The sequence below is a fragment of the Gouania willdenowi genome, chromosome 6 (assembly GCF_900634775.1).
Source record: "Gouania willdenowi chromosome 6, fGouWil2.1, whole genome shotgun sequence".
Lineage (NCBI taxonomy): Eukaryota > Metazoa > Chordata > Actinopteri > Blenniiformes > Gobiesocidae > Gouania > Gouania willdenowi.
In genome coordinates this window covers 64,194,394-64,207,339 of record NC_041049.1, presented here as the reverse complement: position 1 = coordinate 64,207,339, position 12,946 = coordinate 64,194,394, and the positions used below count along the sequence as shown (strand labels likewise).

Below are 12,946 nucleotides of genomic sequence, written 5' to 3'. Positions count from 1 at the left end.
CATGAGTACCTCCTTGATTATTTACACGTTGTGTACATTTTCCACTGTGTGTTAACAGAACATTTAACTCACTTATTGATGTTGCCATTCCTAACATTTGTAGACAAGGTTTTTGGTTTTACTTTCGTATTTTCTTTTGCTTTTTTTCTGTGGTCTGCTGTTAAAAATAAGCACAATCAATTGAAATACAACCAAAAAGACTTTGTACAGTTTGAGGTTTGCAGTCATTCCCTCCTCTCCCCAAAGACAGTGCAGAGGTGGATCAATCTGACAAACCTCCTTGGCCTGTGATGGAATGCCGATTAAAAAAAAAAGAAAAAAATCTTCTATAACGAGGGAATGAGAGGCTTCCTTGTGAGAATGAAGAGTGCAGGTCAGGGCAGCATATAGAGATCAATAATTGGGACATGGTGACACAGCTTCTCCAGCTGTGTCACCTCGTGGCAATGTCAACGCAAATGGATGATGATGGCAACACCGAGCAGCTGGCCCTGGACACACACCCAGCACTGCTGGTCAGGGACATAATGAACTGAATGCAAACACCAAGTCAGATGAGGAAAGGCCATACCAGGACACAGGCAGTTGTGTCCAGGTGAGCATAGCATGGAAAAAAAGGGGCTGATGCACTAAACTTCACATTCTGGGTGCCTGAAGGCTGAAGAGGCAAGTAAGGTTGTCTTTTTGTAGCAGTCAATCAGGGCATGTTCATGTGTGGTGGGGGTGTTTGAAGCTTGGTCAAAGACGGGGAGCCTTATTCATTGGCTTTTCAATTATTGAGCTAATTGCCTTGCATTTGCCTTCAACCCTTCTATTCCACAGATGTTACTGAAATTCCAGAGGAATCGTCACTTTACCCAAAGCCACTGGTTAGCTTTTTCTGCCAAGTCTGAGAGGGCTTGGATCTTGCAATAGGCTTGGGCTCAAATCCTAAAAACCTTAAATAGCCCAACATTGGCCAGCCTACGAAACCTCAGCAGACAACGTACTGGGCAGGTCGTGCTTTTTTATTGCACTACTCAAAAAAAGCTTGTAGCTCTGTGTACCCAAAGGCCTCAGGAAACAGTCAGCACAAAAATGAAAAGCAAGAGTGCTAAAGTCTAGCCTTGCACGTTTCCGATCTTACCCTGGTCCTGGCTTTCTGTAGAGCTGCAGGAAACTACTAGATTCAGGTGTGGTGATGCGCTTTTTGAATCAAAACCCATTCGTTTTAACTGCATCTATCATCTTGTCCACCATTTTTTAATTTAAAATGTTTTTTTTTGTGTAAGCTTGTTTGGCAACCTTGAAATTCATTACTAAATACAATGTATTATGTATATGGGTAAAGTGAGGACTACAGTACAAGAGATGGTGTGATTTGCTTGGGTGACCTTAGTGAGAAACTTTGGTTAAGATCTTCCAGGCTCGTGCCCCCACTGACCTGGCTGAAAACGGAGGAAACCTTTTCACCTTCTTGAACAAATTACCATGCTTTTACATGGAGGACTGATGGAAGCACCAATGGATCAGGTGGTGCATGCAGTCGCAACTCTTGCAGCCAATGGTTGATGGTTGGACATTGTTTCAGCTCCACACTCAGTCTGTTCCATAGCCTTACTCCATTATTTGTTACACAGAATCTTTTCATTGCTGTTCGACATCTCTGAATCTTAAAATTCAACTTTTCCCTTAAATCATTCCCTCCCTCTCTTTCATGAAACATTTTCTGTAAGTTACTTGATAATAAAGTATTCCTTGCTCTGTACAGATATTGTGCTGTTTGGAATTCTACAATATCATAAAATTTAGTTATTTTCGACTTTATAAATAATAGATTGGTGTGTTCAAGATACCCAACATTATTAATAATTCTGACGGCTCTTTTTTGCAGTATGAACAGTGACTCTAGTGATTTTTTATACGTATTACCCCTTTATGCAGTAATTCAAGTATGGTAAGACCAGTACAGAATGCGGAGTGATTTGTTTTCTAAGAAGTGCTTTGCTTTAGCCATTACAGAAATATTTCTCAATATTTTAGTGCAGATGTATTTAATGTGAGACTTCCAGCGAATTTTATCATTTATTGTCACCCCAAGCAATTTGATTTCATGTACTCTTTCTATGTCTACCCCCTCTATCTGCACCTGTGCTTGGTGATTCATTTTTTGTTGCCGAATATCATGATTTTTGTCTTGCTCAGTTTTAGTGATAGCTTGTTTTTATCAAACCAGTATTTAATTTTGATGAATTCTGAAGTGATAATGTGTAAAAGTTGCTGTAAATTTTCACCTGAACCAAGTACAGTTGTGTCATCAGCAAATAAAATTAATTTGAGTATTTGTGATATATTAAATATGTCATTGATATAAATAATGAATAATTTAGGGCCCAACACCGACCCCTGTGGAACACCACACACAATGTCCAAACATCTTGACTGGGATTCTCCCATTTTCACAAATTGCTTCCTGTTTTTTAGATAACTTCTCACCCACTCTTGTGCCAATCCCCTAATCCCGTATTGTTCTAATTTATTGAATAATATTTCATGGTTTATTGTATCAAATGCTTTTTTTTAGATCAATGAATACCCCAACAGTATATTTTCTTTTGTCAATGGAAGTTGTGATTTCTTCTATTAGTTCAATTAAAGCTTGTGATGTTGACCGGTTACTTCTGAATCCATATTGATTAACAGCGAGTAAGTTATACTTCTCTATGAAATTGTCTAACCTGTTGTTGAAAACTTTTTTTATAATTGACCCTGAGGTCAAAAGCTGAATAGGTTTCATTTCGGGGCCGTCCAGAAGTGAAATAAAGTGAAATGAAGTGAAGTGAAATAAAATTAAAATAAACATTTTGAAATGACCAAATTACTCCAAAATAACATATACACACACTTGAGGTATTTGGAACTCGTTGACTGAGTTTCAGGTCGAACTCGCACCGCGTCTGGGAGATATTTGCTCCACACACACGCACGCACACATCCACACAGACGTTCCTTGCTTTTTAGTTAGATGTGGTTAAAGAGTAATCCTGACACCCCATGGATTTGTCGAGGCATAATTTAATGCATTAAGGGTATTTGTCAGATGCTTCATAACATGTTGCTGCCTGCCAGACCAGAGTTAGCTGATAAAACTCTGGTTCATACTCCGATACAGTAGGTGGCAGAAAATGCACCTTTAACTGATGAGTGCCACCTGCCAATAAACCACAAAAGAAGAAGAAGCACAGTTAGCTGCTTGGTAGAAGTTGTTTGCTAGAGTGAGCTGCAGACTAGCTGGGGACGAAGGTCGTCTGCAGTGGGCTCTGCCTACTACAACTTGGGTCTTTTTAAATGATATTATGGTTAGTCATCAAGCATATTATCCAGCCAGGATCTGTAATGAACTTATATTAATTATCGTTATGTGTGTTTCTTTAGCACTCGTGTGGCCTGCTGTGATAATGATATAGAAGCATCCCTATAGCCGCATAACAATACTGAACATGAGTTTTCTTTTCCAAAGGGACTGATGAGGACACCGGCAACCTCATTAAATGACAGTCCGACAACGACGACCTTTTCATGGGTCGTCGAAACGCGGTGCTGAAAGGTTTACAGTAAGTCACATCATATAATGTGGTTGTTTTAACTGTTGTAAAATAGTTCAGAGACATGACGTAACGCTTCATCTCAGTGTAACATCACAGTTTACTTTCTAGAGATTAGCTTTGTGATTGTTGCACTGATTTTAATTATTTTTTGCTTCTACGTTTGAAATAGATTAATCATTTGCGTTCATGTTGCTTTATTTGAGCTGTACTGTAGGTTGAGACAAGTGATTTAGAATATAATTTGCCTTTCATTTATGCTCTGGAAAGTTAGCTTCTGCTGTTAAACAAGCAGAAGTGTCGATTCATAAGTATAGACTAACTGTTTTGTGATTACAGTTGATTTACTTTTGGGATTTTATTGAGTGGTAAACTGTTAAATATTTTGTTTTAAATGTGCCTTGCTTATAATTTTGTCAATAATGTTGTGAATGTCAATTTAACTAAGCAAATCATACAAGACGACTCACTGTTATTTGGTACAACAGCCAGTGTGATTTCAGTTAACAGTATTAACAGTTGACTTCTTTAATCATTTATTTCGCTCCTCGAAAACACATTGGTCACAATTGGACTGTTGCCAGGCAACACGAACATTTCATCACTGAAAGTTGATTTGTTAGCACGCCTGAACAGAGGAGTGATACTGTGTGTAAAAAGTCCCAGTGCTGATGTTACTCTATATCAACACTTGTGAAATTTGTTTTTGTAATCAATTTATTTTTTTCGAAACTTGTATAATATATACAATATCTCAAACATACATCAAGACACAATTACAATATGAGCTTTATCAACATTGTGTGATGGTATATGAGCAAACATTCTGAAATGAGCAAACTTTACAGATAATGTGAGAAATATTAATGGGAACAAACGTATCAACATTTAAATTATAAACAATCACGCGCTCTCATAACAGGGCCAATGTCGGTTGGGGTGAACACTGCAGCATGGAATGGAAAAGTTTCCTGTTGTAGTAAATGCCAGGAAACCTTCCAGGTGGCACAATCCGTACATGGCACCCATCAATGCTCCCAGCTACCTCTGGAAAGCTGGGGAACCCGAAAGCTGTTGAAAACTAGCCCAGATTTTCTGCAGCGCTGAGTTGTTGGGGAAGCAGATGATCCTGCAGAAAATGGCCTGGATAGCTTTACTGGTTTTGTGCACAATGTCATGAGATGTACAGCAGGGAATGTGAAATGCCTCTGACACAACCTGGTAGGATGTGGTGCTTGCCAACCAATACAAAAAAAAAAAAAAAAAAAAAAAAAAAAAAACAAAACAAGATTTCAAGCACCCGTCCCCACCCATGGTAGGTGTCTCCCAGGACCTGAATGTGGTTATCCAGGGTTGGTCTGGATAACCTGAAATCCTTCCTGAGGTCATCTCCCTCAAAATACAGGCACAGCAGGGGTACATGATGATTTATTCTGGTGCATGGTCCTCGCACATCAACCTGTAATGAATTAATAAAAACTATTTATTGGCATTTGTGTATTGCATTAGAAACATTATATTTTAAGTTTTACACCTACATGAATATAGTGCGTTACATTACAAAACTTTGTTATGTAATTAAAACGTGGTGATGACATTTACAATACAAAAATGTACTTACTTCTGTAGGGTAATCAGAATGTAAGTTCACATGAACTATGAGCCAGAGGTGAAGGATGCGAGTGCACATCAGGGAAGATCTGACATGTGTGCACATCTGGACTCAGAAGCAGGGACAGAGGCAACAGATGTATCTCGATATTTAACCAAAAATGTGGTGGTACAGAGACAAACACAGAGGAGCACTATAAACCCCAATGTTCGAAGTAATTAAATTAAGTCATTCATACTGCAAGTTAGAAAATGTTCTCGCTTAATTATGCCAAGTTGGGGTAACATTCATCCTCTGAGAGTCTTTATCTGCTAACCTTTAACTAAATGGAACTGTGGTTATAAATATAACCTAAAAATGGTACAACTTAATAGCATTAAGTAATCACATGCCAAGAACGATAAAGTCCTTTTATTTCTAATGGAGATTTAAAAATAAACTTAATTCATATAGCACGTTAATTTGACTTATCAAAAGGTTGGATACCTACGAGTAGTCAGTTGAATTGAGCGGTGGTACTGTGGGGAAGTCCAAGAGGCAGAGGTCGTAAGACAAGGGTCGGTCCAATAGAGCAGGGAATCCCAGGGCTGATCTAAAAAGCAAAAGCCGGGAGACGACGCAGGGTCTGAAGCCGGGTGGTCAAAAGAGGACCAGGGAGAAAAACGGCTGAAATGCTGGTCATGAAGAAACGCAGACAGTCTGGCATAGAGAGCACCTTTATAAGGCAGAGGCTGATGAGGCGATGTGACACAGGTGTGGGATGCTGATGTGATGTGTAACAGATGTGGATGGTGTGCAGGTGATAAAGCAGGGGTCACAATAACATCAGGCATGACACTCATATATACAAGTCCAAACAAGGTTTATACATTGTCCAGAAGTCCTGGGACCGGCTTCAAACTATAAAGACGACATCCCTTTTCAAAACAAAAGATCTATTCCTGTGTTCCATTCATTTTTAACGTGCTAGTGAATGCAGCTCTTGTTTTGAAGTTAACCGGAAGTTTAGTCAGTAGGGTCTCTGGAATGTCGGCATGAAATCGTTTCCGCAAGATTTATGGATCAAATGAGCACATTTTCTACTTCGTCACTTTCTCACTTAAAATGTTTTCACAACTCTCAAAGGTGGCGAATTGACGGAGATATTTTTGACTCCATGTGCTTCCGCTTGTTATTGTACCTGCGCAATGCATCATGGGATACTTGGAAGTATACTTCGGTGGGAAGTCTAGACCCAAGGAGTGAGAAGGGCTTGTAGTGCGCAATTTCGGACACAGCCGCAGTCTCCGCCATGTTGTAAACGGCTACTTCTTCTATTCTCCTTTTGTACCGTGGTTGGCGTGTGTTTGTAATGCACTGCCCCCTACAGTTTGGTAGCAGAAGCCGCACGAAGTATAAATGCAACATGCGTCATTTCATGCGAATTTCGTGCGTCTCATTTCCGCGCAGCACGTTGATGCGTCAAGCATAAAACAGCCTTTAGATACAGAATTGATGTATTTCACAGTTAGACAATTTCAGTATGTCCTTCATACAGGGCATTGATGCAGGGCTGGGCAAGAGAGACTCATGGATTAGTCTTAAATCTTTATCATGTTCATAATGTCAACTTGACGAAGGAGTGGTTCTGACCATTTTAAGTTCTGTGGACTTCAGAGTCTCTGTAACCACATTGACTAGAATAGTTAAACAAATCTGCAACACATCAACTCCATGACTAAGAACTTTATTTAAAAGATCTTATCATAATGGTCTCTCCTTTATTTTAATTGGACCAACAGTGGCGTCTTCCTCCCACTGATTACCTGCAACAAAAGAAAACATTCAACGCTCCATTCATTTCTAGACATTTATGTTCTGAGGCAGAAAATACATGTACACACCCCTCAACTTAAGATTAAACTTGAATAATGACAAAGGTTTAAAACACTAGTCAGTATGTAGATGTTAAGCATGAGAACAAAAGGGCAAACTAAAGAAGTCGACTGTAGTTTGGATGCCGAGGGAGGTCTCAGCACAGTGTCAACAGAACTCTGCTTAATTACTGTCTATAGAAAAATAGTACGATAGTTTTCGTCAGTGGCAAATCAAGGTGTTCTCTGCTCAGGCGAGTGAGTCCCAGACCTCATTTTGACATTCTGGCACCTCAAGTTCACAGTTGCGTTAGCTGCTTGATTTAGCTAAAAAAATCAGCTTCTGTCAATGTCTTCAATGCTACGTGTGGTCTCAAAGAACATATTTACTGACGTCTGAATGCTGGATCTTCACTACATAGCCATGATTAGGCAAATTGACACGGCACTAATACCAGATACAGCCAAGAGAGCACTGCCACTGTAAACTGATCAACAATGGGCAATAAAGCATAGCTACACAAAAACATTTTTAGCTCATTGATTAAATGAGGGGGGTTCATTTACGAATTTCTAAAAATCTGATCCTTTCAGAAAACTAGTTCTTGCTGCAGATTTCAGTTCATCTTATGGCATGGCCTTCTACTGTAGCCCTAAATGTTCAGAGGATCGCTCAAAGACAAACTGACCACCCAGTCCATTAGTGACCATTTCACAATACAATGGTGTATATCAGTCGAGCGGCTTATACCTGATCCAGTGAGGTCATTCTTGCTTCCTGTTCCACAGTCAGTGTCACAACATGAGCAGGTATGATGTCTTCCACTGGCCTCCCTCCACCTATAACAAGAAACTCAAATTAATTATTCTCACACATTACTGTACAGTTACTGGGCGAGCTCAGTGGAAGACGTGGGCTTTACATTACCAAAACCTATATTAACCAATGTCAGTTATACAATAACGTTATAAAGGGCTGAACCTAGTGTTTGCAGGTAAAGCCGATGGAAAGATGTGTACTTTCTTACCCATTAGAGAATGAACAAGCCTTGTTGGTGGGATCCACTGGTGAGTCAGCTGCTGTTGCTCTCAGACTGCAAGTGATGTAAATCTAAAAAACAAATAAATCATTTGAAAGTAGGAATTTAACAGCAACCCTAACTGGTTCAATATCTTACCACACCAGTGTTCTCCTGCTGGAATCTGAACGCCTCCACCTCAAACTGCAGTTTGTCGTCTTGAGTGCGAGGAAGGAACTGAGAGCTGGAGCCTGTGAGCTGGCTGTCAAACAGACACCTGTGCAATAGAGGGTTCAGTAAGATGCATGTAAAAATACAAATAGTTTATAGATCGCTACATATCAGTCAACTCCTTTTTAGAGCAAAGGCGACCACAATCTGAGCCAGACATTGACTTTTGACCCGTCAACCACTGTGGTATGGTACAAGCCAAAGAACTAAACCAGTCCTAAACAATTAAATGTATAATGCCAAAAAAAATATATATATACCTTTTGATCAGAATTATATGACTGTAGGCTAAGGATACAATCAAAAACTTAACTAGTTGATGTACCGAAAGTAGGGCTTTCTTGGTGTCTGTATTGACCTTTTTTTTTTCCAAACCGTGCTACAATTGTAACAGTTATACATTGTGATTATTACCTGGGAAATCTCAGGTAAAAATGGTCAAAATAATTTTAAGACCTGTAAAAGCTGTGTTGTCATGTTGGGTTTATCATGCCTGATGATAATGATTTAGGAGATTGGACAGTTTGTGTTACAGATACATTTGGTAATTCAACCTCAGACTGCTTTAGTTTGGCGATACTACACAAACTGACATTGTGAAGACCATTACACATTGTGTTAGTGAGTTTGATTAAAGCTGATATCTGGAGTTTCTGAGAGATGTCTCGATGTCCCGCCCTAAACAGCCTTACTTCCTCCCACTGCCTCTCAATCTACCAGAAGTCACACCTCTACTTTTCTGCACGCGCATCATGGAACATAAGGTTGCATTGATAAAGGTCTATGGATCAGGTAAAAGTCAAAATCATATTTACCCGTTTGCTATTGCGATGCGCGGCCTTGTTTACGTGCACAGTTCCACTTTCACTTTGATTGACAGTCTCAAAAACAGGAAGTCAGAGCCTATTGGCTGGGCGCACTCTGATCGTTTCCATTTGTATAAGGGTCTATAGGACGAAGGAGGGACTTATATACATTAATGTATATGAATGACCACCAGCAGTAGACCATTGTAAAAGACTAGTTATGTATTTTTTCACATTTCAAAAGAATCATGCAGTTCTGTCTGAAGCAAGTACTTTGATTAGGCAGAAAAACCCATTTGATTAAAATGGACATTTGTGCAGAAAGTATAAATTTGTATGTGAAAAATACTGAAAAGACAACATTTACTAATTATGCCATGTTCACACGCAAGCAACTACATTCAGTTTGAAAGTAATGCTAGATGGTTAAAAATTAATTTAACTTTTTACACTCCCCTCAAATTTAGGATGTACTTTTACATAAGTTAAAGTACTGACTCCTTCACAGGAATAGCCTACATTTAAACATTAGCATCTTTATTTAATTGTAGGGTTTGCGTATTTTTGCCACCTAGGCAAAAATTAGGTCGGAAGGTAAGGAATCCTAGGCACATACCCATTGTTTCCCAGAAAAGTGTATCGAGGGACCGTATCGACTATTGGGACGACTGTGGCCACGCAGCTGTCTACGGTGACTCTGAGCGGCGCATGATGAAACTGTTTGACTGTAGCCTCCAACTTCATCATGTCTCCCAGCAGGAACTCGGGGGATGCACGGGTATGCTGCAAGTCGTCTGGGAGACAAAGACATTGTTGTTTGGTCAAAGAAATATTGGCTGATGGAAACTGAGTTTTGGTGTAGCTCCAAAAACAACAACCAACCAGTTATGAGGGTCAGAGAGAAGTGCAGACTTTCCTCTGCAGCCATGTTGGCACTGAACGGTGTCCATGTTGGCTTCAAGTGGCCGCTGCTCACGTCATGCTTCCTTTAGCAACAGCAAAAGTGAATGATTAGTGTTAGAGGGGAAAGACTGCTTCCTGTGGGGAGCTACTCACTGACCTCTGGTAGTGACACTGGATGGTGACGGACACGTCTGTCATGCGGATGATGGGACTGTCTCCCATAGGCCGGGGAGTGTACGTCAGTGTAAAGATGTAGACAAATGAGTCATCGGACATCTGTAATATGACAGTAATCTTTTTTGGATTAAACTGGTACAAAGTTGAAATAATGCCCAATAAATAAGGATGTGGATACAAAGAAACTCAAATATTTAATAATGAAATGGCCAAAGAATTTAGAGACAATTCTTGTGGTCGAAAAAAAAAAAAAAAAAAAGACATCGCAAATTTTTTGGGACTCAAACTTTTTCTACAGCAGTGTTTCTCAAATGGGGTACTTGTACCCCTAGGGGTGTGTGATGGCACTACAAGGGGTATTTGAGAGAGTGGAAAATTAACTGTTTTTCAACCTTGGGGTCGCCTGACATTTCTGAAAAATTAATAGAGAATTATTCTTTTTAAAAAAAAACAATCCTAAAGAACTATTTCCATAATCTCACTTTGTGAAATATAAATCTAGTTAAACTAAAATGCAGTAAAGAAAAATACAGTATATATGACCTAAAACTAATACTAGAAAAAAAAAAAAAAAAAAAAAGTATTTGATAACCAGAAATTCAATCAAAATGGAGTTATGATTAAAAAAAAAAATAAAAAAAAAAGAACCATTGCACTTAATGCTGTTTCTTTCCACTTACTCATAAAAAGAGATTCTTTAAAATATGCGTTTTCACTTATTTATATGCCATCTTTATGCTCTATGGTGGTTTTTGAATAGTTTTCTAATCAAAATGTTACAGTCAGACAAAAGGGGGTCTTGGATTCAGAAATAAGAGAAAAACGGTACTGGAGCCAAAGAAGTTTGAGAACCTACACTACACTAGTAAAAAATTAAATCTCACCAGCAGCTGACTGCCACATCCATGCAGCTCTGACTCAAAGATCAGGGATTGACTTTCAGGATCCTCTCTTGTGGCGGAACAGTCTCCCAGTAGGAGATCTGTAGGCTGGACCAGCTTCCCGATTCCCAGCAGGTCTTTTTTGACCTCCACTTGGACCGTGTTGTCCCCACAGATCGCCGTCACACTGTTGGGTGTCGTTGGGCTTTTCAGCTCAAAGTGAGGAGGATACTTGGGCTCTTCTTCAGCCAGTGGTAACGGATACTTCCAGGTAAAAGGTTCAGGGAGGGGTAATTTGCTTTGAGAGACTCCTGGGATAGAGCAGAAATTGATTAGTCTTGTTCATCAGTATGATCAAGACACCATCAATACTAGTCCAGATACCTACTGTTCTCACCTTAAGAAATGTAATGAATTTAATTTAGAAAATATGGAAGAGCCTGGATTCACGATAAAATTCATGCCAAAGTGTTCAAAGTTTCAAGTCATTTTATAAACATGATCTGGTCAGAGTACAGTGAGGATGGGGCTTAATGCAACTAATACGCCAATTCAATCTAGGCCGTGGCTATGGATACATTGAACGTATCAATAGACATTACAAATGTACATGAATCTGATCTATTATTTTGATCATCTGATTTTGTTGAGGTTTCCTTGTACACAAGGTTTCTGTGTCCCTGCTCAAAAAAAAAAACAAACAAAAAAACAAATGAATCACCAGTAAATGAATATAATCAAGTATTTGTGCAAGTGTTGAACACCAGGTACACAAAAAAACAAAACGTGTTCAATGCTAGCATTTTTATGGTTAGGCTCACTTGAGTTTATAAACTGGAAGAAGTGTGGCCTTCTTAAATGAATGGAGTTTGACTGGCTGGAACCTTTAATGCACATTTCAACTGAATATGGCTCAAACTGCTCATATTACAAACATTAGATAAAAGTAAAACAAGATGTCTCAGTCACTGAGTCCATAGGTCAGTGGTTCCCAAACTTTTCACAGTCCCGTACCCCTTCACCTAAACATAACGTAATGTCATATACAATGTAGCCCTACAGTGAATTTCATCTATCCTGTTGAGGAATATTATATAATAACTAGAATATTTGCATTTCCTAAAGAAAATGCAAAAGAGGATGCAGGTGCTGGCCCGTGTCGCACTGCATTAGCTTAGCAATACCCTAGCAATAACATTAACCTAGCATCAACATCCACATTATCACAGCAATAGCATTAGCCTAACCTTATTATTGACCTAGTATTAGCTTTAACATAGCATTATCATTAACCTAGCAAGAGCATTAACATAGCAATAAAATTAACCTAGCATTAACCTAACAATAGAAATAACCTAGCATTAGCCTAGCAATAGCATTAACTGCTCTATATTCTGATTTCCAATGTTGTCATTGTTTTGAATTTTCATTCACATACCCCCTATGACAATTTGCATACCCCTGGGGGTACCTGTACCCCACTTTGGGAACCTAGGTAATACATTAAAAACATTTAGTCTTCTGCATAAAATTTAAGTGAAACAACCTGAGGGGGAATATTGTTCTAAGAACTCAGTCAGAAGTTAAATTTACCACCACATGCACCTAGTAGTTCAAAAGGTGCTAAAAATATTTGTCTTAATTTCTCCAAACCAACCAGTCTTCTACTAAAAAGCCTCATTTCTCTTCTCCTGATGGATCCAGTCTACCTTCTTGTTGGTGGACTTGGAGCTGGTCTGGCCTCTGTTCCCTCAGCCTTTGTCGAGCTGAGAATGCATTCAGGTTCACACCGTGCACTGTGGCCCCTGTGAAGGCTCCACAAAACAGGCAAACTAAGACTCTAAAGGTCAACATATTATTAATCTATAGTATGAACTCTA

General features: G+C 39.2%; 1 protein-coding gene across 1 annotated transcript in view; it reads right to left on the bottom strand.

Moving 5' to 3' along the window:
• LOC114464281 (zona pellucida sperm-binding protein 3-like) overlaps positions 1–12,946 on the bottom strand; it is a 14,188-nt gene extending 1,242 nt beyond the window's left edge. The window contains exons 1-8 of the mRNA XM_028448327.1: positions 12,776–12,946; positions 11,070–11,377; positions 10,166–10,284; positions 9,988–10,091; positions 9,722–9,899; positions 8,228–8,345; positions 8,078–8,160; positions 7,801–7,889 (exon numbers count right to left, since the gene is read on the bottom strand). Coding sequence (XP_028304128.1) covers positions 7,801–7,889; positions 8,078–8,160; positions 8,228–8,345; positions 9,722–9,899; positions 9,988–10,091; positions 10,166–10,284; positions 11,070–11,377; positions 12,776–12,920 — 1,144 coding nt within the window. The 5' untranslated portion in view covers positions 12,921–12,946. The remainder of the gene's footprint in view (positions 1–7,800; positions 7,890–8,077; positions 8,161–8,227; positions 8,346–9,721; positions 9,900–9,987; positions 10,092–10,165; positions 10,285–11,069; positions 11,378–12,775) is intronic.